Here is a 23,874-nt window from a genome sequence, read left to right as displayed (position 1 = left end):
CCAGCCTGCGTGTGCTGGGCAAGATTGAAGCCTGGGAGGTGGAAGGTCCAAGGCTCACATCCAGGTTGCCGCCTGACCGCCCCCCCAGACCTGCAGAGGAAAGGGGGTGTCCAACCTGGCAGGGTGGGAGGGGGAGTCCAAGCTGTCCAAGCAGGGTCTCTGTCACCCAGCCTCACCTTCCCGTTCTACAGGACAGGGTGCACGCACCCCCCCTACCCCCCCCCCCCCCAGGAGGGGATTGAGCACCTGGAGACTCAAGCAGGGAGCTGTGGACAGCAGTGGGAGCTGTCCCTCCCCTGCACTGCACGGGGGGTGGGGGGGGGGGGGAAGGGCACCCAGTCACCCCTGAGAAAACCCTCTCACCCAGCCCACAGTGGGTCAGACTCTGATGCAGAGAAAGAGGCCAGAGCCTTAATTAATAATACTTTTAATAAAATTAAGTTCTTAATAGCACATTTAATACATTAACCCTCCCCCTTCTTGGTTTCTCTGCATTTTGTGCAACATTACTTTGACTTGATTATTCATGGGTCCGTTTCATTTCCCGCCTTTATTTTGCTTTTGAAATCTTTTTCCTCGGTGGGTTTGTATGTGTCTTCGCTAGATGCCTCAAATTAAGTCTGACCACAATCCTACGCTACTTTCTACAGTGGAGAGACCGTCCCCCTGCCCCAGGGCCGTCTCCCCCCCCCGACCCTACCCCACCCGCACCCTCCAGTGGGAAGGGGAAGCCCTCCCCACCCCAGACTACCTTCCCGAACTAGCGGGGTTTCTAGGACAAAAAGAGCAGGGGGGGGATCTCCCTAGGTGGGGTGAGAAGAGTAAATTGGGGAGAGGGAGATGTGATGGGGGGTGCCTAGGGCCAGGGAGGGGCATGACGGAGTCACTGATGTCAAGGAGCAGCCTCCACATGCCCAAAGCAGAGCTGAGGGGCCCCCGCCCCCCCTCGGACAGGAGGGCCCACCCTGAGCTGGGGCCGCTAGAAGGCAAGTGCTAAGAAAGATTCGCGGATTTCTTACATGCAAAAGCCAAGCTCCCCAGTCTTCTGTGGGGAGGGTGCTGTCCCCCAGGCCAGGGCTCGGCGGGTGGCCTCTACCTGACCGCTCACAGCTGGGGGTGGGCTGAAACACAGGGGTAGGGGCAGGGTCCCCCGAAGTCCCTGCTGCCCTCCCCCTGCCTTCATACCCCTGGGAGCCCTGTTCTCCCAGGCCTTCAAGGACAGCATCTCCCCTGTACCCCAGGGGTGGGAAGTCCTTCTTGGAGTCTAACTTCTTTGAGACAATACAGCAAACCTGTGGAGAAAAGGGGCACAGTGCAGCTGTAAAGAACCATTACCGAGATTGTGACCTCCACCACCGCCTCGGAGGCCAAAAGCTACGTGGAATATTGGATAGGAACGAGGACGGGGGTGCCGACCCCCTCAGTCCTCTCGGAGCTCTACGACCGTGGGAAGCGTGTGCGAATCTGTTTCTAGAATGACCTACCAGGCTCTTGAATCAATCCGTAGCGGGGTGGATGGAGGCTACTCTTCAAGAAGGACTTCCTTGGGCCTGGGAGAAGCAGGCTCCACCCTCCCTGAGACCCCGAGAGGACACCCCACTTTGGAGTAAGGACTGCTCTGCAGAGACCAGGGATGCGCCTGATGGCGGGCCCCCAGGTGCAAGGGCACAGAGCAGGAGAAATGTGCTCACCTTCTCTGCCGCCCCGCCCAGCTCCCACGCGGTTGAAATGATCAATGCCATCTTTCAAAGACCCTGGGGACCGAGCCCCTCATCTATTTGTCCTACAATTTAAAAATCCAAGGATTCTCAGAATCAACCCCAGCAGACTGGAAGCTCCCCACCTGAACTAGCAACCTGCTCGCACCCGGATACCTGGACATGGGCGAGTTCTCACATGCAGGGTGGAATTGACCGCTTCCCCCACCTACTTTCCTTTTTCGTTACAACTTTTATACATTCTACTGGACCCAGGGGCCCTCAATGCTACTAAACTTTAAGCTATCTGAATATTGTCTACTAAGTAACTAGTAATTCTTTCTTTTTCTCTAGGATTATATGAAATAAATTTGAATTATTATTATTAATAATTATTATTTTGTAGTATTCTTTTCTTTTAAACCCCTCGGTTTCTTTCTTTTTCTTCTCTCTCTCTCTCTCTCTCTCTCATTTTTGGTTAAACAAAACAAAACAAAACTATTTCTCTTAAATCTTGTACCTCTCTGAGGGTTCCCGCAGGCCTGCAAGGCCTCAGCTCTGGACTTCCCCCTCCTCACTCGCCCCTGGGACAGGGCAGGGGAGGGGGGGGGGGCAGCCCAGGATCCTCAGCCCTAGTGCGCCTTCCTTTCTTGTTAATCCCTTTCTTTGTTTGGCTCTGCCGGCTCCCCCGAGGGGGAGGGGAGCAGGGAGGGGGCCCATGGAGTGAAATCCAATCTACTTGTGGGGCCCCAGAAGGACCAGGTTCCCCCAGCCCCTGTCTCCGCCACACATCCCAGGATGCTCCCCACGAAAAGCAAATGACATTCCTCCCCAAAAAAAAGTGGGGGAAAAAAGGAACGTAAACCCGAACATATATTAAAAACACTTTTTTTTTTTAAGATTTAACTCTGAATACAAATGTATTTTTTTTCTTCTTCTCTCCCTACATATATTCTAAACCTTCTAAAGTTTTTTTATTTTTTTTAAGGATCACTTTATCATAAAATAAAATATCCTTTTCATATAATAAATTACCTAATAAAAAGTCTTTTTTTTTTTCATATTAGCCCAGGTTCTTTGCTACATTTATACGGTAATAAACGCCTTTATTAAAATAGAATATTAAATTATAAAGAACTGCTTTTTTTTTTTTTTTTTTTGCTATTTTTGTTTTCTCTCCTTTGCGTTGGTCGCCTATCTCGCTCCCTCTCACGCTTTCTCTCCTCTGTTTTGTCTCTCACTATGTGTTTTTGCGTTGGTTTCTAGGTTTGGCTCAATTAGTAAGGGTGGGATTGAATTTTCCGAGCCCCCTAGAGTAACAGTCTTCTGCCTTTGTGGGTAAGAGGTGGAGAGGGGGAGGGGGATCGACAGACAGACATCCCTTCTTCCCACCCCCCTCCCCACCCCCCCTCGGCGACCGGGGGTGCCCATTTGGTTTGGTTTCTATTGTACAGACATCTCAGGATGGCTCACGTTGGCGGGAAGGAGGGAAGTTGTCAGCGGCCAGTTTTCCTGACTGTGACCTCCTTCCTCTCCCCTCCCTGGCTGGTGGTCTGGAGGGGTAGGCCGAGGAGAGGTGAGTAAATTCACAACAGGAGGAAGGAGAGGAGGAAATCCCCCCTGTACCTCCATCCCTGCACTCCCTCTCCATCAGATAGAACGGGGTTCCCGAGCTAAGTGCTCAGAGATCATTTGGAAGAGTCCCACCCCACTATATACAAGAATCTCCTGGGACTCCCATCCCCCACCCTCTCCTGGCCCGGCCAGCGGAACCAGGAGGGTGGCAGGCTGGTGGCAGCCCCAAGTGAGCCTCAGGGAAGCAGTGGAGGGGGGATGCAAGGCCTGTTAGCAATATGGGGCCCTGCGGCACCACAATCCCGACCGGCCTGGGACTGAGCTCTCTCTGAAGACCCAGCCTCTCTCCTCAGCCACAATGGGTGGGACAGAGACTTCATGATTTGCCCGCTGATAGGGGTTCGGGTAAGGCCCAGAGAGGGGCACAGGGGTGGGAGCTGCAGGGGGAGGGGGGGCCCTTCCATCCACCAGCCTCAGGCTCCTTCCTGTCCCCTTGAACAGCAGACACACACACGACCCTGGCTCTCCACGACTGCCGGCTGCTAGAAAATCCAGCCCGAGAACTGCTCCCCAAATGCAATGCCCAAAGACGGTAGAGGCGGAGGTTCGACCCTTGATGTACCCCAGTATTCGTTCCCTCCTCAAATTGTCACTGAGAATGGGGATACATTCCATCAAGAATTAGAGGTGTTTCTTTGGAGTGGGGAGGGCCTCCGAATGCCAGAAGAGGAATTAAATGGGGGGGGGGGGTCCATCCAAATGCTCTTCTCCCCTATTTCTCCCCAGGGGAGATGGTGAACCCAAAGCTGGACTAGAAGGGGCAGGAGGGAGGGGGAGAAGGGAAGAGAGGGGAGGAGGACAGGGCTGGGAAGGGCAGCCATCAAGGGGAAGCAAAGAGGAGAGCCGGTGGAAACAGTAAAGGGAAGGGAGAGCCCAATGGAGGGAAGATGGGGGCGGGGAGCCGGAGGGGCAGAGAGGAGCTCTCTCTCCAGACCCCTGCACCCAGCTCTGTCGGGGAGATGAGCTCTGAGCCCTTTCTAGATTGACATGCTTCCCCCCACCCCCCGCCCGGAATATCTGTGCAGACTTCTGAAAGGGCCCCAACCCCCTTGTACCATCGGAAACCCAGGAACAGATTCCCAAACAGGATATGGCAGTGGAGGGTCTAGAGGGTCATGTTGGGAGGTCAAAGGTCAGGGCCAGAGAGGGCTTGAGGATTGGAAAGAGCACCTCTAGATACAGATGGAACCTGTCCCCCTCCCTTTCCCCATCCCCTCCGCAGAGGGAGGGGCAGTGTGATGCAGATGGGGAGGTGGACAGAGGGGGTCAGGGTGCCTTAACGGTCACCTCTGGCAAAACAAAAGTTTCTCTTAGCTGCTTCCAGATTGAAGGGTGTGTTGAGGTATCAGAGTTGTAACTCTAGTAAAATCTCCTGCCTGGCCCCCTCCCCACCATTCCAGGACTGGGGTGACCAGAGGCTCTGAAAGTGGCCTACCCCTCCTCAGCCACCATCGCCTCCCCTCCCCCTCCCCACGGAGCGAGTATCTCTAAGCACCTTGCCCCTCAGACCACTGATTTCCAAAAGGCCCCGGTGGAAAACAGATCCAGGGCGGGCCCCTGGGGAGGGACGCAGGAGGCCTGGGGCAGGGGGCTTAGGAGAATATTCGGATGGCTTGCGTGGCCGTGATGTGGCAGACGGGACACTCCGGGTCCGTCCTCTCGCAGATGCGTACTGCACACTCCATGCAGAACAGGTTGTGTCCGCAGGGCACGAGGGCGGCAGTCACCTCGCTCTCGAAGCACACCATGCAGTCCCGCCCGCCGCCGGGGCTCCGCAGGCCGCCCCCCAGTTTGGAGAAGCCCTGCAGCGGCTCTCCCGGCGGGCGTCTGGGCAGTCCGGCCAGCTCGGGCCCCGCGGAGGAGGCGGCGGGCGAGCGGTGCGCCCCCGGCGGCGCGGCGCGGGCCTTGGCGGACGACGACGACGACGAGGAGGCGGAGGAGAAGAGCACCGAGGTGGGCGTGGCGTTCTCCTGGCCCGCCCAGAGCGGGGGGCTGGTCTCGGCCACGCCGTAGTACACGTCCTGCTTGCCCACGCCGTAGCCCGGGAACAGGTAGCCGCCGTAGCCGAAGTCCCCGCCCTGCTCGCCCAGGCGCGGGGCCTCGAAGCCGGAGTCCACCGCGCACTCGCCGATGCAGCCCAGGCTGTTCTGGCGGAAGGTGGAGAGCGGCTTGCAGCCGGGCGGGTGCACCCGCCAGGCCTCGGAGTAGCGGCTGTCCAGGCCGGCGTCGGGGCTCCCCGCCAGGAAGTCGTTCTCGTTGTTGTACTCGAGGATCTTGCCCGTGCGCACCGCGATGTGCGTCTCGATCTCCTCGCGCGCGCGCTCCACGTTCCCCGGGGCGCCCGTGATCTCGAACACCGGGTCGCGGTCGCGGCTCGGCGTGATGATGTACGTGTTGGTCTGCTGCTGGATGCGCTTGATGGTTGCCCCCTTGGGGCCCACCACCAGCCCCACCACGCGGTAGGGCACCCGCACGCGAATGGTCACCTGGCCCGGCAGGGCCGGCGCCACGCCGAAGGCGGCGCCCGACTTGTTGCGGGAGGCGCGGATCATGGAGAAGTGCTCGGCCGCCGAGATGATTTCCCGTCGGGCTGTGGCCACGTCCTCCCGCCGCCCGGTCACCATGAACACGGGCTCTTCGCCGCGCACCGGGGTCTTGATGTACGTGTTGGTCTTGGCCCTCAGAGCCTTAATCTTGCAGCCTGGGATGGGGGGTGGGGGGGGAGGGGAGAGAGAAGGAAACTCACAGGGCAAGAAGGTCTGCGCTGGGGCCAGTCGGCTCCTGATCTTTACTCAGACCCAGGCCCCCAGGTGCGAATGCCCCCTGCCTTCCACCGTCCCCCGTCTCGGGTCTCCCCAACGCCTCTATCAACCACAGATTTCAAAACGTACCAACTTCCGCTCGGATTCCAGCCAGGACCCTCCAAATTCAATCACTTCTTGAAACCGGGAGATAATCACGGACCCTCCGGGACAAGCTGCTAACCTCAAATCTGCTAACTCCGCCCAACCACGTACTGTTCCCTCCACGTCTCCACTGATTCCTGACTGCTCACAAACTTCCAGGTCACTTAATCACACCGCCGCCCCCCCCAAGGCTGACACTGACCTTGTAGGGCCCCGAAGTGCTCAGTAACCCCACAATCTCCTGACTTGACCTCCATTCATTAAACGTGTCCTCCAGTCTACTCAGGGACCACTGACACCCATTTGCTCTGTGATCTATGATCACCACCCCCCCCCCCCCCCCCGCCCCGACCTTGCCTTCCACCCATTAGTGCGTCTCACAGGGTCCCAAATTCATAGCACGTCTGCAGCAACCAGTGGAGTGTGGGAGACTGGGAAGGGTCTGAGAATCAGTTTCAAGAGGGAAAGAAGTATGAAGATAAAAATAATGACGTGTGAGGGACAGCACCCGAGCCCGTGGACACTCCAGCCACACTGTCCCCTGGGGGCAGGAGCGCTGAGATGGGCTGGGCGCTGAGGAGGTGACAGACAAGGTATTCTGCACCCACACTGACGCTCTGAAGTAGAGGGGGTTAAAGCTGGGAGATTGGGGGGAGAGGCAGGAAGAGAAAGAGGAGAGCCGAGACAAAGAGAGACAAAGACAGCGAAGGGGAAGAGAAGGGTCCAGGAGGCTGGCGTGGACACAGCATCTCTGAAGGCCGCAGCCCCCTGATGGCTGACAGGCCAAGCCTGTCTCCTCTTTCCCAAGTTCTGTCTCTCTGCCCCCTGGCTTCACACGCAGCCGGGCTCACGTGCTTTCTCGAAGCACACATGCCACACGCGTGTGAGTCTGCACACGCATGGACCTAAGAGCCGTGATGCACCGTGTGCCTTTATCTAAACACGACTCGTGGTGCAAACGCAGTGCACACTCACACTCACACACGGACTGCTTGTGTCTGAACCTCTCGCACACCCTGCTCTCCCATCTCCATCACCCGCAGCCCTCAAACAGCACATTCCTCTGCACGCCCACAACTTTTGCCCCCCGCGCACGTGGAGACACGTTCCCACCGCTCTGCAGGTACACGCTGTGCTCTTTCTTCTAGCCCCCACCGCGTGACCTATTCCCCCCTAAACCCATGCCAGCGGTCCTAGCTCTCCCATTGGGCCCCAGCCCTCCAGCCACGGGCCTGAGGGCAGCTGGGGCGGGGGGGCTTCTCTCCTTCCTTCTCTCTAGGTGGCTTCTCCTCCAGCCCCACCAGATTGGGCAGGGGGGAGGATGGGGTGCGTTGAGGGCAGTGCTCCTCACCTTCAAGAGACCTCAGGAAGGAGAACTGGCTCCTCCCTTCTTGTCTTCAGGCCTCTTGGCAGTTGAGAAGTCCTACCTGTTGTCAAGCCCACATCCTTGCTGCTCTAATATCGGTAAATGCTGGTCCTCCTTTCTGTGAGGCCTGGAGGTGCGAGGAGCAGTGACTCCCTCTCCTACAACTTCCGCTCACATGGCGTCTGCTGGGCACCCGGGGGCTCTAAGTTCTAGGTCCATTAGCTGAAGCAAGAGCGGGGTATCTTTGGGGGTGGGGGGTGGGGGTGGGGCAGACAGGCCAGGGCAGGAGAGTAAGAAGAAAAGCTGGGGGCCCGGAGGTGCGGAGCTGGTGGACGGGATCCTGGGTTTTGGAACACCGAAGAAGCCATCTCTGGAAGGGAAGACCACGGGGCTTCACCTTTCTAGAGGTCAAAAAGAGGAGTCCTGGCGCTGCAGCCCAGGGAGGGGGGCTAGACAAGAGCGAGGACTTCCACGTGCTTCAGGGGTGAGGGGGGCTTCTCCTCCCCGAATAGGAGAGATCCCCCTACTTTTCTGAGAGACAGATCCATCCGTCTGCTGCAGAGGCAGATGACTCCATGAAATCCTGGGCCCTCCCAAGACCACCCCCGCATCCAGGGAGAGCTATCAGTGTCCCCACCCAATTCCAGGGCTCGGGGTCCCTAGTTTCTGGCAACAAGAGGAAATCCAACTTTTTGAACCAGGAATCTCGAGATGGAGCGCCCCAGGGGGGGTGAGGGCTGTGCAGGGGAGTGGCATCTTCCCTCCTCCATTCTGGATCGCCCTGCAAAATGCCCCCAACCCCCAAGCAGTTCGGGTGGATGAGGTGGGGTGTACGGTAGGCACCCCCCCCCCCCAGGCTGGTCTCCCCTCCTCCCCTGCCCGCAGCCGGCCTCCTCCCTCACTCCCAGCCGGAAAGCAGCTCCTCTATTGTTCCCCACTGTGGGACAGCTCCTCCCCTGCTCCTCCCCCACCCCTACCTCCCAGCCCAGCCCCCTTGCAATTTCCAAATCCCGCCCCCCCCCCACTCCCCTTTGGGAAACCGGGAGAGGGAAGGGTCCCCAAGATCCCGTCTGCTCAGTCTGGACCCTCACCAACACTCCCACCCCCACCCGCCCAGGGATGCTGGAGCTGAGGAGGGTGTGGTATCAGACACACCACACTGGATTAATTCTACACCCCCCACCCCAACAACACACCCAGGCGCACGCCCTCCAGCCGAACCTCCGCCCGAAGGTTTCTCACCACCCCCCCTGCAGGCCCCCTCCTGCCCTGTCCTACTCTCACACTACCAGAGACCCCTCTCCAGGCCTCTGGCCCCTGGCCGTGGCCAGCCCAGAACAAAAGCCTGAGAGGGATGAGGACAGGTCCACGCCAGGACGTGGCACTTCGTCGGAGGCGCCCCTTCCAAAACCCCACAGATCCTTCAACTCTGGTGTGTGGGTGACCACAGGACTCCCTCCTCCCAGCAGCCCCCCTCCCCACTTCTCCCCTGGGCTGGGACCCTCCCATGAGCCACACCCCCTTCCATTCCTGCACTCAGCCCAACAAAGAGACAGATACTCAGTCTGGCTCCCCGGGCCAGGTCTCCCCCAAAGTCTGTAACTCCAGCTGTAGGGGGTCCCAGGGGTGCCCCCTCCCCAGCCCACGAGCAGATTCCCGGAGCAGGGGCTTCTGAGCAACTCTTTGCGCATTCCTCCAGTTTTTCTGGCTAGGAGTGGACATCCCCTCCGGACAGCCTCCCAGGATTGGGAGACCGATCCCCCTCCCTTTTCCCTCTCTCTGTGAGAGGCTATTTCTTTGTCTAAAGGCAGAGCCCTGGGGAAGGAAGGAGCCGAAGAACAGTCCCGACTGGGGGTGGCAGGGAACTTTGTGGCACTTGGAAATCGGGGTAGGGGGCGGGTCCCCCTTTGTGGGGAAGGGACAGAGCCAGAGGCGGGCAAGGAGAGAGGAAATGAACTTTCCGTGCCGGGATGGGGTGCCCCCCACTCCAGTCCGTCTCCGCGGTCCCGGCGCCCGCTTACCTTGCCTGCCCACGATCTCGGCCACGTGCTCGGAGGTGGGCACGGGGACACACTCGGTGGTGTTGCTGCTGCCCTTCAGGCGCAGCTCGGCCTCTTTGTAGAGAGCGCAGAGCTTGGCGTCGCTGGCCCCTTTGGGGGCGGTGGGGGGCTGGGGCGTCTGCGCCGCGGGGGCCGCCGGCGGGGCGGCCGGGGGCGCCGCGGGCGGCGGCGGCGGGGCCGGCTGCGGGGGGGCGGCCGGCTGCGCGGGGGCGCCGCCCCCCCCACCTCCCCCGTCCTCGCCCGCCGTGGGGGCGGGGGGCTCCCCCAAACCCAGGAGGCAGAGTTGATCGAGAGCCAGCTGAAGGGCGCGCTCGTCTTCCAGCAGCCCTCGGTCCTTAGCGCTTCCCCCGAAACATCCTAGTTCTCCAAAGCCCCCATTTCTTTCCATTATTCCAGATACCACTAGACTAGGCATGGCGAAACAAAAGCTGGGGGAGAGAGGGAGAGAGGTGGTGGAAGGGAAAAGAGGAGAGAGGAGGGGAGGGGAGAGGAGGGGGGCGTGTGGGGAGGGGGGAACAAAGAACTGGGGAGGGGGGAAGAAAGCGAGATAGAAAGATAGACCCTCCCCCTAAGCCCCCCTCCCCAAACACCCTGTAACCCGACTCCCCTCGCCCCAGCCCCCGGGGTGGGGGTGGGGGGAAAGAGAAGCAAAACCGAGGAAGCCGCTCTCGTCTCCGCTCCGGGGGTGACGGGGGGCGGGGGGCTGCGGGATCTCTGCCCCCACCCCTCCCGCCTCCGACCCGGGCGGCTCTAGACCCCGCCGTCCAGACGCCCCCCTTAGGCTCCCGCACCGAGCCCCGGTCCGGGAGCGGCGCCCAGTGGCCCCCAGTCGAGCCCAGCCCCTTCCAGCGCTCAAACTCTTTTGTTTTAAATGAACTGGATGGAGCAGCATGGAACTGCGGGGGGGCGCGCGGGGGCGCCCGGGGCATGCCGGGAGTTGTAGTTTCCCGCCCTCGGGGGCGCGGGCTCGGGCTCCTCGCCCCGCGGAGGATGGGGACGTGCCTCCGGTCTCCAGCCCGGCTCCGGGGCGCAGCGGGGTGGGGGCTGGGGGTGGTGGAAGTCGAGGTCCCCGGTTTCCCCGAGGGAGGGGCGGGCGCGGGGGACGGAACCGGAGCGGGTCGGAAAAGGCTGACGGAGCGCCCCCTCCCCAGACGGGCTCGCCACCCGCCCCCGCCTCGTCCGGGCCGGCGAGGGGGGGGGGGTGTCCCCCTTTCTTATGGTAATGAGGGGGCGAGGGGGCGGGAGCGGCCCGGCCGGGTCGCCGCGGCCCCCTCCCTGGCCGCGCCCCCTCCCCGCGCGCTGCCTCGGCGCCCCTCCCTCCCGCGGAGTCGTCCCGGCTGCGGGCCGCGGGGACAGCCTCTCCGCAGAGCAGACAAAGCCCGCAGCGCGATGCGGGCGCCGCCGGGCCATGCGCGCCGAGGAGGCCGGGATGGGCCGGAGGGCGGGACCCCCTGGCCAAAGCCGGGGTCCGCTCACCGCCCCCCCCCCCCCGCCCCGCCGAGCGGCCAGCCACCACCCCCCCCCCGTGCCCTCCCGTTCCCCCCCCCCCCCTCCAGGCTCGGAGATCTGAGCGGCGGCGACTGGGAGGTGAGTTAGTTCTGGTCCTTCCGAGCGGCGGCGGGGCGCGGGGCGGGAGAGGGGGGGCGGAGGGCAGCGAGCGGGGAGGCAGGCGAAGGCTTGGACGCGAGATGTGACTTAACAGTTTCGGGGGAGAGCCCCGGGCTTCGGGCGCGACCCAAGGAGGGAGGAGAGACGGGGTGCGCTCGGGACCCGAACTTCCTTCGGGCCCGGGCCCCGCAGACGCCTTGGGGGTGATCTGTTCTCGGGCCTCCACCGTCATTGCACTTGCCCCCACCCCCACCCCCGAGCCCGTTAATTCGGCTCCTTGCACCCTGGACGTTCGGTGGAAGTAAAAATAAGTTTTTAAGGCGTGAATTGGACAGCTGGGTACTTGTAGAGGGAGTTGGGGCAAGTCGGGGTGTACTGCGACCTTTTCCCTCCCTACGCCGCCTCTCCAGCATTTCTTTTGTCTCCCTTCTTATGCCTGGGCCCTTCCCAAGGGGAGAGAGGGTGCACTGCGGCCCGAGGGCTTGAGGTTGGACTTTCAGAAGAACTTCCCAAAATCGTTTCGTGAGAATGGGTGGGGGTGAGCTACAGTGGGAAGGTGTCCTTTTCTGCAGGGCCTTGGAAACCCAAACTCTGAACTGGGTTGTGAGGTAAAGTCCTGCCTGGAGGCGGGGAACAGAGAGATGAGGTGACCTCACAGAGCTGCCACTGTGAGGCCTTGAGGGCCGGGCGGTGAAGCCCAGTTCCCTCTGCTGGTTCTTGGAAAGAGGAGATTTGAACAGCAGGAGGCTGGGGGCTAGAGTGCAGGATCCCAGGAGGGGCAGGGCTCTTGCTCCCGATCAGCAGAAGATCAAAGGGAGGGGAACCATGGCCAGGCACCCCTGGAGGGCCCCAGAGTTGGTGCCCCCTGCACTGGGGATTTGAGCGAACATTAACAGCAAGCTTTAGGGCTTGAGCGGCAGAGGGAGTGGAGAGGTAGGTAGGCTCTTGTCCCCTCTCCTTCTGCCCCAGGAACGTGGATTGGACCACCTGTGCTCCTGGGGGCCCGTGGGGCCCTCTCGTGGGGGGAGGCTCCTGCTCTGTGGACCAGGTGACTGTTTTTCACATTAATAGAAATAGCACACACTTGTATAGGACTTATTGTGTGCCAGGCATTTTTGTCACCAGCTGCTCCGAGCCTTCCTGTCCCCACCGAAATGAGATTCCCCCTTGACACCCACCCCTGAATTTGCTCTGCTTCCCCGCTAAGCTAATTAAAGCAGGAGGTTAATGACCAAAGAAGCCCCGGGGATTTGGCCCGGGTGGAAAACAAAGGACAGAAACAAGTGTGTGTGTGCGGGGAGGGGGCAGCCGCTGAACAGGAAGGGTAGAGTAAGGAGTGGGGCAGGGGAGGCGGAGGCCCCTGCTGGACCCACCTCACTGAGCCGACAAAGACAAGTCAGCTTCCCCCTCCCCCCGGCCGCCCTGGGTGTGTTAATGCGCCACGTGTCGCCCTCAGGGTCCCACTGAGACTCCAGACAGAAAACAGAAAACCGAGGCAGGAGAAGCCAACGTGACCGCGTGCCCCTGGAGGGCAGGGTGCGTGCGTGCGTGGCACTTGGGTCACGCGCAGGAGCGTGTGCCTGCAGATGGTCTGGGGTATGTCCACCCACAGTGGGGACCACCAGACTGCCCAGGTGACAGAGTTTTCATGGGGCGGGGTTTTGCTGAGTCCTTCTCTTGCTCCCAGAGGCTGATGGCCTCCTTTGTTCAGGGGACTCCCCTCTTCCACTGACACTTGTATTGGACAAGCTAGGTTTCTGTCCAGGGCCCTTCTCTTCCTCTTTCCGCCTGCCTGCCAGCTCCAGAATTCAGGCCGAAGGCCTTAACTTAAACAGTTTTGCTCGGAAATAGACGACCGTGCCGACCCCACCCCACCCCTCACTGTCTGCCTATGACCAGAAAGGTGTGTGCATGGCGTATCTCTCCACTCCAAGGCCTTAAAGGACAGCGCTGTCTTTCCTCTTTGTCATTGTCCCCCTCCCTGGCCCCCCAGTGCCCAGCACGCAGCCCTGCCCAGAGCAGAAGCTCAGGAAGAGGGTGTCCAGTTAGCTGCATATTCGAAGTTTCATGGCGTGAGAGGAAGGAGCAATCCTCTGGAGGCAGACGTGCTTCCTGAGTAGTCGGGTGCCGCCGAGCCTTGGTTTCCTCGTCTCGGAAATGGACAAACAAGCCCCCAGCACAGTGCCTGACTCAAGATAAGTGTTCGGTCGATGTTAGCGCTCTGGCCCTGTTGTTCTCTCCTCGCAGTGGACTTTGGCTAGATTGCGCTCTTCGTTAATTAATTTTCATTCATTCCTTCTTTCAGCTAACTGCTTCCTTTTGAGCTCTTAGGATGTGCCAGGCCCTGGAGGAGATCCTGACCCACTGTGAGTCACTCAAAGCCAGTTCTAGATCTGGCCTCGTAGAAAAAAAGATTATCCCAAACAACCAGCAGATAATTCCAAAAATAATTCCTGTCGAGTGCTGGGATGCAAGCAAATTCTGTGTCCGTGGCCGGCACGGGCAGGCTTCTAGCTCCGGGCCTGAGGAACAAAGGCCTCCGTGGAGCCGTTGAGTTGGCTGGGTGTGCAGTGCGTGGCTCAGTCCAGCTGTATCTGTGTGCGTCTCCCTGTGTGCACACAGGCCTGGCTACGAAACACGGCAGGACAGCAGAGCGGCCCAGGGTTTGTGTGGCGGCTCAGGACAGCAGTGGGGTAGGGTGATCCAGACCGTGCTTGTCTGTGTGTGGAGCTCTGTCCCTTCTCTTCTCTTTTCTCTCTCTCTCTCTCTCTTTTTTTTTTTTTTTTATAAGTGTATTTATTTATTTTGAGAGAGAGATAGAGAGTGCCAGTGGGGCTGGGATGGCAGAGAGAGAGGGAGAGAGAGAGAATCCCAAGCAGGGTCTTCACTGTCAGTGTGGAGCCTGCTGTGGAGCTCGAACTCACGAACCATGAGATCGTGACCTGAGCTGAAATCAAGAGTCGGACGCTTAACTAACCGAGCCACCCAGGCACCTCCCTTCTCTTTTCTGGGCAAACGTGGGCACCCTTTGTCACCACCTGTCCAAGTACCAAGGGATGGGGCACATACCTAGCTCTTGTGCACCCCCCCACCCCATGCCCTAGTCCCGGAGCCCCAGGGAGGCTGCCCCACCAGGTTGGCTGGCCCTCATGGAGGTCCTCTTAGCCATCTCCCCCGTCCTCTCCATCTGTCCTCATCAGAGGAGCCTCCTCTCCTGTGTGTTACGGGGTCTCCATTTTCTTTTCCTAACACCCCTCCTCCTGGGAACCTATCTAAACACCGTGTTTCTTGCTGACAGTGCAGCCAGTTTTCCCTCTGTTGCTGGAACAATGAATTAATTTCCCTCAGTGAGAATGTATTAAGTAAAATTCTGTAGGACACACAAAAGAAATACCAGATTTGATCTCTGCTCTCAGCGAGACACAGAAACTAGCCTATGTGACTCAGAGAACATGGTCAAACAGGATTGCATGTGAGGGCAGAACGGTCTTTGGGCCTTGGAGGGCTATGGGGATGGAGAAGAGAGGAGGCCACTACAGGTCCGTCCGCTGTCGTGGACCCGTCTCCACGGGCTCTGACGCCCAGCTTGAGGTTTGGCCTGGACAGAGGCCCCTGCCCTTCCCCAGCGCCCACTCCAGCACCCCCCACCAGGTCCCCTGCACTCTCTGATTTCCCTAGGGAGAGCAACTCAGAGGGGCTGGGGTGGAGCCAGGGTCCCCCAGGACAGCTGGCTGACAGGGCCCCTCTGGGACTCAGGGCTGGACCCCGGCGTCCGGGAGGCGGGTGACACCGGAGCTGTGACAGTTGGTCCCCAGATTCCTCACCCAGTGGCGCCAGCTCTGGTTTCGGGCTGGGGAGAGGGAGGGGGAGGGGCGCCTGGTGCCAGGCTGGGCTGATTGCTCTCTTGGGGCCGGGTGGCGGGGGTGGGGGGGGGACGACAGCAAGCATGCCCTTGGTAGGTTATCGAGGAAGGACTTTTCCAGTGCCCTCTCCATGCCGGGAACTGTGCTAGATACTAACAGGGGACACTGGAGCATTAGACACAGCTTGGCACGGATGAATGAATGGACATAAAAGGCATACTCATCCTGTAGAGTGTCACAGGTGGAATGGAAGTGGAATGAATGAATGAATGAATCAATCAATCAATCAGTATTCGAATAGAGTCATCAATTATCCGATGGCCTCATTTTACAGAGAAGGAGAACCCAGGTCCTATGACTGTCTTGTGCCTTCTGTCCTGTCATGCTCTCTTTTTTAGGAAAGGGAAGAGGAAGTCAGAGAGAGGGGTGGGAATGGACTTGCCCTTTGCTGACTGCCTGTTTACTGCTGGGCCCTCTTCTTGGCCTTTGCAGACTTGATCTCGTTCAACCCTCTTCACGGCTCTGTGAGGCTGGGAACACACCTCTGCCTAACATTAGGACCTAAGGCTCAGAGAGGTCAAATAATTTGCTCAGGTCACACAGCTGGTAAGTGGACCCTCCGGTGTTCAGAGCTACATCTATCTGACCGCAGAGCTTAGGACCCCAGGAGTAAGATGGTGACACCCAGTGAGCGTCTGGAGACTGAGCAGGGAGTGATCACTGAAGCTGGAGAAGTTTGGAGAGGCTTCCTGGATGAACAGGATCCGGAGTCCCAGAGGGATGAGGGAGGTTAATCTGAAGGGAGAGGACTGGAGGGATGCCCGGAGGTTGGTGCCGGAGGTGCCCAGGGAGGCCTGCTGGTTGGGCAGGTGGCCAGCTTGGCCTGGGTCTTGAGTGGGGCACGCAGGTGGAGGAGACGCGTCTTTGAACCTTGACCACGAGGTGGCGCTGCAGGCCGACTGCTGGGAGCCGCTCCGGCCTGGACTTGCACACGGGGCCCAGATGTTTCTTCCCTGCCCGCTGGGGCTCGGCGCCCAGCCCCGCCTCCTCAGGTGTCACCTGGGGCTTCCACTCTGCCCTTTTCTGGCGGGGCATCCAGCACAGGGGAGACCAGTCTGTTCCCGACTCAAGGTGAAAACCCAGGTGGCTGAGGCCGGTCAGACCAGCTCCTCAGGTTGTCCTGACCCCCCTCCAGCTGCTTATAAAACTGGCCTCGTGTCCACCTGCCCTCCTGAGTCCCTGGGAGACACGGTTCAAGGAACAGGCCAAGGAAAACGACATTTGACTCCAACTGGCCTCGCTCTGAAGGGGAAAGATAATAATAATATGTACCTAATAAGGAGGTTTTCTTTCTTTCTTTTTAAGTTGATATACTTATTTTTGAGAGAGAGAGCATGAGGGAGGGACAGAGAGAGAGGGAGAGAAGGAGAGAATCCCAAGCAGGCTCCGCACTGTCAGCACAGAACCCGACGCGGGGCTCGAACCCACGACCGTGAGATCGTGACCTGAGCTGAAATCAAGAGTCAGACGCCTAAACGATTGAGCCACCAAGGAGTTAATTATTATTTTTTTGAATCCAGTTTATATATACCGGACACTGGCTGTGTCAGGCACTGTTCTGGGCACTGGAGATACAGCGCTGAGCAAGACAGCCCAGAAGCAGACTGGCCTTGCTTCTGCTGGTCAGCCAGCCTGTGCTGAGCCATCTATGATCCCCTCGCCCTTCGCAGCCCTAATGCTGGCTCATCTTGCAGGACTGGAATGCAGTGTCACTTTCCCTGGGGAATCTCCCTCGGGGCCCTTTGGGGCTCCCTCACCTGTCACACACTATTATAATGGCTCCCAGCCCACTGGGCGCTCACTGAGGACAGGGACTGCATCTAGCCCACTCCTGTTTCCCAGCTCCGGCCCCAGTGCCTGGCACACAGTAGGTTCTCAATGACTGCTGTTTGGAAGCTGGGCATGCTCATTCACACGCCCCTCCACCCCCACCAAAGATTCGACCTGTCTCCGTCTTTTCCGTCTTACCTGTCACCCTCCATACCCGGCTCTACCCCCGCCCCCCCACCGCCACACACACTGGGGCCCTCACAGCCCTCCCTCATCTGATCTCCAAGGGGGTGCTGTCTACACGGGCTTTGGGATGTGCCTTCACCGGTCTGCCCTCTGGCACCTAGCCTGGAGCTCACACACGGCAGGAGCTCAGTCATGGCACTGACCCACCAGTGTGGCTTCAGACGCTGGCTCAGAACGGACCTCTGATCACGTAACCCCCTCGGTCACCGCTGGTAAAAGGCGTCTCGCACAGTAGGCTGTGAGAGTGCCAGGTATGCGTGGGTCGTATCCTCCTGCCAGGCTCCTGTCCTCCCCCGAGGCCTTTGTGGCTGCTGCTCCCTCTGCCTGGGGCCCCCTCTCCCCCACTCCCTGCGGCCATCTCCCACTCATCCTTCAGAGCTGAGCCGAGGCGTTGTGCCCCGGTCAGCCTTCCCGACCACGCTGACCGCTTCGCCATTCCTCCAGAGTCAGCTGTGCGCCCAGGACTTACTCCTTCCTTAGCGCTTAGTTAACGTAGCGCACGTAGAGCGTGTTCTGGAGTCTGCCCGGACCGAAAGCGCCACCCCCCCCCCCCCCAGGATGGGACGCGTCTCTCCAAAGCCTAGTGTGGGGCGGGGGGTGGGGGAGCGCCCAGTAAAGATCTGTTGAGCGAATGACTGAGCGAATAAAAGGAAGAACGTTACTTTATGCTACTGAACAAGCCGGTCTCCATCTTTGGGCCTCAGTTCCGTTTTCTGTAAAGTGGGGGCGAGAGAGCGTAGAACGAGGGAACAAGGACGTGCCTGCACGTGTTTAACAACCAAGGGGAGAAAGAGCCTGTGTTTGTGGCACCTGCCAATTCCCATGGTGTAAATTGTGTCGCCGTGGCCGACTGCGGTGTGAACAACGGGCTCTCACTAGCAGGTGCAAGCCGCGTCTGGCTCACCACTGCAGGCCGACCTGGAAGGGCCCGAGCCTCCACGGCGCTCACTGGGTCCGCGTCCTTGCACGAGGGCCCCTGTTGGGAGCCTGGGGGGAGGGGGGGTCAGGCTGCTCCCCGCCCTCGTCGCCACCCCCAGCACCCCCAATTATCTCTTAGATCCAGTCCCGGGATCCGGACGCTTGCACCCGGGCCGCCCGGTGCCCTTGTTGCCAGTATCCTAGGGCACTTCCGTGCCCTCCGGGCGGACAGCTCTCTGTGACTCTCCCCAGCAGCCTTTGCAGACGATTTAAGGCCGGTTGCTTGGCCCAGGCCCTGACATCAGACTGTGCCGGGTCCCCGTGTTTGTGTGCCCCACTTTCCCGACGGCGCTGACCTGACCCAGGCTGCCTGGAAGCAGGGGCTGTGTCCAGGCTCAGTTTTGCTCTTGCTTGACCTCTAACCCCTGACCCTGCTGGTCCCACCCTCCTCCTCCAAACTCTTTATTCCCTCCCCCCGCCACTGGGTGCCCCTTTCCCGTCTCCTCTGCCCACCTCTCCTCCTGTGTCACCGGCCGGTGGATCCCCTGCCTGCAGTCGCTTCCTCTGTCATCCGGCTCCCTTTCTGCCCAGCTGTCCCAGCGGAAGCCCTGGGCGTGGCTGTCCCCGAGCCGGGCTCTAGGTGCCTACTGCCTGCGGGCCCTCTGCAAATTCCTTCTCTCTCTCAACCTGTTTCCCCATCTATAAAATGAAGATAATAGCAGCAGTTACCTCCCGGGGTTGTTGCGTGGTCGGTGGGAGGAGGCATGTAAACTCCCATGGCGTCTAGTGCACAGAAGGTGCTTCCTAAATGCTCAGGGCTCACCTTAGTCATCCCTTCCTCCCGAATGCAGCCTGGGGGGAGGGGGGGCCTGGCTCGGGGCGCTCACTGCACGTGCGTGGTCCCCGAGGGCACGAGCCCGCCCGGGGACAGGTGGTAACGCCGGTGAAGGAGCGAGGGAGGGAGTGGACACCGGCTGCCCGGAGGACGCGGCGCACCAGTCGGGAGGCCAGCAGGTGGCGCCAGCGCCCGCGGGGCTGTGCCCGGGGCCACCTCCCTGCCCTTGCTGAGGAGCCCCGGCTGGCGGGCTCAGGGACAGACATTTCCGTCGGGGTGTCCAGCCTCACTTGGCGGGGGGGGGGGGGGGGGGGGGGGGGGGGGGCGGGGGAGGGGGGGGATGCTGGGGAAAGGGGCCTGGCTGAGGGGTTCAGGGCACAGACCGTGCGGTGGGGACGTGAAATGAGAGGCCATTCAGTCGGTGAGTCAAAAGCTGAGATCCAGGAACCAGACACAGCTTGGGGGACGATGTGGTGAAATCAATCAGTGAGAGGAAGGGGAGGCCCGGTTTCTATGGCAACGGTAGTGTTTGTGGCAAGCCGGGGACGCCCGGGTCCCCAGGCTTGTGAGCAGTGATTCAGTACAGGAAAGGGAAGGTTTCGGAGGGATTGGGTGCTGCAGCCCGGATGCCCTGTGGCTTCTTCTCGGTGCTCAGCGCACGCACCCGAGTGTGGCCCCAGGACCTGGGCTCTGGAAGATGCCAGGTGGGGAACTGAGCCCCTGCTCCTCACTGCACTTGCACAGCTCACTGATGGTCACAGCGGCCCTCTGGAATTATTGTTACCCCATTAAAAAAAATTTTTTTTTAATCTTTATTTATTTTTGAGAGAGAGACAGCATGTGAGCAGGGGAGGAGCAGAGAGAGAGGGAGAGACAGAATCTGAAGCAGGTTCCAGGCTCGGAGCTGTCAGCACAGAGCCTGACACGGGGCTCGAACTCACGAACTGTGAGATCATGACCTGAGCCGAAGTCGGATGCTTAACTGACTGAGCCACCCAGGTGCCCCTATTGTTACCCCATTTTAGAGAAAAGGAAGCAGTCACCTTGGCCAGGATGACATGGGTGGGACATGAGGATTAGAACCCAGACTAGTGTCACCCTGACCGTGCTTGTGACGACCCAGAAAGCAGAAAAAGAGGAACAGAGGCATGGGAGATAGAGTGTGGCTAAGACCCAGGACGAGACGGGAGAGGGCCCTTCAGCTCCCTTGGCCTTCCTGACTGCCCTGCCCTGTGTGAGCCCAACACTGATAGGGAGGGAGGCTGGCACAGTGCTTGGCTGGATGTGGGCCAGAGACTGGGCATCCTGCCTCCCTCCCTCTCCTCCAAGCCCAAGAAAGCAGTGCCCAGGTCTGGTCGAGCCAGCGTCCCCCATCACTTTCCCTGTTCCCTGGTTCTGGGGACAAGAGGGACAGTTGGGAGGGCATCATATCTGTCCCCTATTCTACCCTCCGGGCCCCTGCTACCGCCTGGGAGTTCCCGGCCTCTCTGTTGCTGGCAGGACAGTTTCATTCTTGTTAAGCCACGGGGGCCCCCACAATTTCAGTACGAAAAGGGTATCCTCTCCTGCCCTCAGGCCCTGATGGCACGCAAGAGGGAAGCCCAGCCAGTCCCCATCTCTCCACCTGCAGTGGGAGGGACAGAGGTTGTTAGGGCCTTGGGGCTCTTCCATTCCAGGCCTCCTCTTGTCTTGCAGAAGAGAAAACGGAGGCCCATAGAAGGAAAGCAGTTCTTCCAAGGTCACGGAGTGAATCCCTGGAAGAGAAAACTAGATCCCCTAATTCCTGACACTACATTCTGTGATCCCAGGAAGAATATTCTTGAACATGGCACTGGGGTCTCAGAACGGAGTCAGGCGGATGGATGAACAGAGGGAGAGAGGGCAGATTAGTTGGCATAACCTAGCCCCAGCTCTCTACCTTGTTACCTCGGGATGACGGAGGGGAGACCATCGCGTGCACGTCAGGGGTGTCAGTGTCGGGGAGCTAAGCTGACTGTGTGACCTTGGGCCCCAGGCCTAACCCACCTCCAGGGTTGCAGGGAGGGTGGATGAGGTGGCAGGGGAGCACTTAGGAATTACGGGGTGCCTTGAATGTTCTTGGTCGTCAGGGAAGGCAAGTCATGTCCTGCGGGACCGGGAGACAGAGCCGCCCTGCAGGGCCGAGGCTGGGGACGAGCAAGGTGCCTGCCCCCTGCCCCTCAGGAGAGCAAGGAGGGCGTATGGATCTTTGCTGTGTTCTATAGGAGCAGCAGTCTCCTCCCCTGGGGGTGGGGGGTGGGTAGCAGGTTCCCCAGACCCGGGGAGGTACCCAGAGGCTGTGGGAAGCTGAGCACTAATTAGCTCTCCCTCCCTAATTGGACTTAATTGCCTCCTTGTGCTCAGCATTTAAGACACTGCATCACTTAGCGGGGGAAGGGTGACAACTCAGCAGGGGGTGGTCAGGGCTCCCCTTGGGGAAGGGAGGGAGGCAGGCGGCCCGTGGGTGGGCCCGTGCCCAGCCTTTCTGCTCCTGTGGGGGAGGGGGCCGGGAGCCTCTCGGCCTCCCATCTGGTGCCTCTGGCCTCAGTTTCCCCACTCTTGGGGGCTTTCTCATTTTTCTGCCCAGAGGAGATGTGGAATCTGGGCCTGGACCCACCCCTGGCTCCTCTGCGGTGGGGTCACGGTTCAGAGTGTGGGCTTCACCTGGGTCTCTGGGGTCTGAATTCCAGCTGCACCGCTTAACTGGTTATGTGACCTTGAACCCGTGGGGCTTTGTTTGCTCATCTTTAAAACGGAGCTGATAATAACAACCCCTCACTCAGCCCGCTCTGCAGAGGGCCAGGTAAATAAGGCACCTGTGCTACTTAGAACAGGGCCCAGCCGCGAAAGCACTGTCAGCCGCTGGCACAGTCCCCGTCCCCAACCTCGGCTTCCTCATCTGTAAAATGACAGACTGAAGTGGTGTTTCCTGAGACGTGCCCCCAGGTCCCACCCCAGACCATTCCCAGAGTGTGGAATCAAAACATCTGAGACGTCGGGTGCTGGCAGTCTTGTGATTCTGACGCCCAGTGAGGGTTGAGAGCACTGGATGGAAGGTTCCCCCGCAGCCCTGACCCCTGAACACTCGCTCTCAAGTAATGCACCCCCCCCACCCCCCGCCCGCCGCCCTGCACCGCAGCAACGCAGGCCCCAGGACGTGCACCTGTGCACACCGGAAGCAGGTCCCTCCCCGCTCACTTGGACAGAGTCCTCCTCTATAAAATGAGAATAGTAACCTGCTGTGTTCACCTCCCTGGAGATAACGTCACTAGTGATAGAGCCTGGTCGAAAGGTGGGCAATTATACTGTTCCTCCTGCTCTAGGCATTTACTGAGCACCTAGCATGTACCCCATCTCTTTTATACACAGTGACTACTGAGTCCTGAGCTCCCAGAGCGACTGGTCCTGACCCATCGGACAAGTCAGGGTCTCGGGCTAATGTCTTTCGTTAGCTTTCGCTTGGAATCAAATTAGCCAATGAACAGAAAGAACCTAGAACAGGCCCGGACGCAGGGAGTGCTCTATAAACAGCGACACCCGCCAGGCTGGGGGTGGGGAGGCGCCTCGCTGCAGGGCATGCGGTAAAGAGGGGGGTGTGCAGGTTCAGGAAGGAGTATGGTGACATGCTGGGCTCAAGTGTGGGTAGAGCATGCGTCAGCCACTGTGCCAGGGCCTGAGGGTACGGGGGGGGGGGGGCAGGACCCCTCCAGCCCTCCCCTCGAGGAATTCTCCTCATTGGGGGATAAACAGAGGCATCCACAGTGTCACTATGTGTGACAAGAGATGCTGGGGGCTTAGCGGGGACAACTAACCCGGCCTCAGTGGCACTTTCAGCTGAGCCTAGAGGGTGAGGAGGAGTTGGTCAGAGGGCAAAGCCTGTGCCAAGTTCAGGCAGGTTAGCCTAGAAGCAGCAGAGAGGTCAGGATTGTTAGAATCTAGAGGGCAAGTGAGGAGGCTCTGGGGACCCAGGGCGTTAATGAGCCAGCTCAAGGAATTTGGACTTTCTCCCTGATACATTGGGTGCACTGTAACTTGAAGTTTTGTGGAAACATGCCAAGGTTTACATTTTCGGAAGATGGCTGTGGTGTGGGGAGGAGAAAGGGTCGTGTAGAGGCAGGGGTGGAGGCAGGGAGACTGGCCCGGGGGTCCAGCAGTTACCTAGAATGGGGAGCGATTCTAGAGGCAGGGTCCACAGGACATGGGGGCTCGGTGGCCAAGGGAGATGCAAAGAAGTCCATCTGGTACATGCAGGGGGTGGGGGGATGGCCAGTACGGAGGCTCGGGTCACTCCTGGCGGGGGGGGGGGGGGGATGCTTGCAGGGAAGGGCTTTTCCCTGGCCTTCCCGGGACAGGCTGGGAATCCCTGGCCCAGAGACACCCTGTTGGGGCAGGCCTATCTGGATCCTCCCCAGCCCACAGGGCAGGATGTGCGGGGTGCCTGCTCTGGGAATGCGTGTTTCTGACCCAAAAGAGGTGCGGGCAGGGGAGTTCCCAGGAGCTCCACTCCCACCTTCCGGCCTCTGGCCCTGGGGAACTCAGTTGTGGCCCTGGGGAACAGGTTGCAAAGGGGAGGCCAGAAGGCAAGCTCTCTGGGCCGAAGGGCAGTTCGATGGTGGAAACGTGAATGTTCCCACTTGCACTTGAGTTCTGCCCCAGTCCGGGGGTCTGCAGCGGCCGGTCACTGTGTCCTTGTCTGCCCCAGCCCTGGCCACTCCCTTTCCAGGCTCCTCCTGCACGCCTCTCTGCTTCCTCAGCCTGCTCTGTGCCCTCCCTCGTGAAACTTGGTTTCTGGGAGAATGTGATTTGAATTAACTCCTGGGAGAAAAATCACAGAAACCAGGAAAGGGGGGCCTGGGCAGGGGGCAGTGAGTCATGTTTCCATGTGTATTTTT

General features: G+C 59.7%; 1 protein-coding gene and 1 long non-coding RNA gene across 3 annotated transcripts; one reads left to right on the top strand and one right to left on the bottom strand.

Annotated features, from left to right (window-relative positions):
* Positions 1 to 410: 410 nt before the first annotated feature.
* MEX3A (mex-3 RNA binding family member A) lies at positions 411 to 11,235 on the bottom strand. Its single transcript, XM_060644671.3, has 2 exons — positions 9,626 to 11,235; positions 411 to 6,033 (listed from the first exon to the last, which is right to left on the bottom strand). The coding sequence occupies exons 1-2, from the start codon at positions 10,077 to 10,079 to the stop codon at positions 4,925 to 4,927; spliced, it is 1,563 nt and encodes a 520-aa protein (XP_060500654.1). The 5' UTR covers positions 10,080 to 11,235; the 3' UTR covers positions 411 to 4,924.
* A 509-nt stretch (positions 11,236 to 11,744) lies between these two features.
* LOC132686764 (uncharacterized) lies at positions 11,745 to 15,086 on the top strand. 2 transcript variants are annotated; one of them, XR_009613864.3, is made up of 3 exons: positions 11,745 to 12,205; positions 12,729 to 12,906; positions 13,266 to 15,086. It is a non-coding gene; the product is annotated as an uncharacterized LOC132686764 (long non-coding RNA). The 2 variants fall into 2 exon arrangements; XR_009613865.3 differs by having other exon boundaries at positions 11,747 to 12,205; positions 12,729 to 12,868.
* The last annotated feature ends 8,788 nt before the right edge of the window (positions 15,087 to 23,874 follow it).

Source organism: Panthera onca, chromosome F1, assembly GCF_046562875.1.
Source record: "Panthera onca isolate mPanOnc1 chromosome F1, mPanOnc1 haplotype 2, whole genome shotgun sequence".
In the NCBI taxonomy this organism is placed as follows: Eukaryota; Metazoa; Chordata; class Mammalia; order Carnivora; family Felidae; genus Panthera; species Panthera onca.
This window is presented reverse-complemented; position numbering and strand designations above follow the sequence as displayed.

What these genes read in the sequence shown, in the direction of transcription:
- MEX3A (XM_060644671.3), bottom strand. Translation starts at nt 10,079, where the DNA reads ATGCCTAGTCTAGTGGTATCTGGAATAATGGAAAGAAATGGGGGCTTT. An exon ending in CGAGATCGTGGGCAGGCAAG is followed by an intron (nt 6,034 to 9,625) that starts GTAAGCGGGCGC and finishes CCCCCATCCCAG; the next exon opens with GCTGCAAGATTAAGGCTCTG.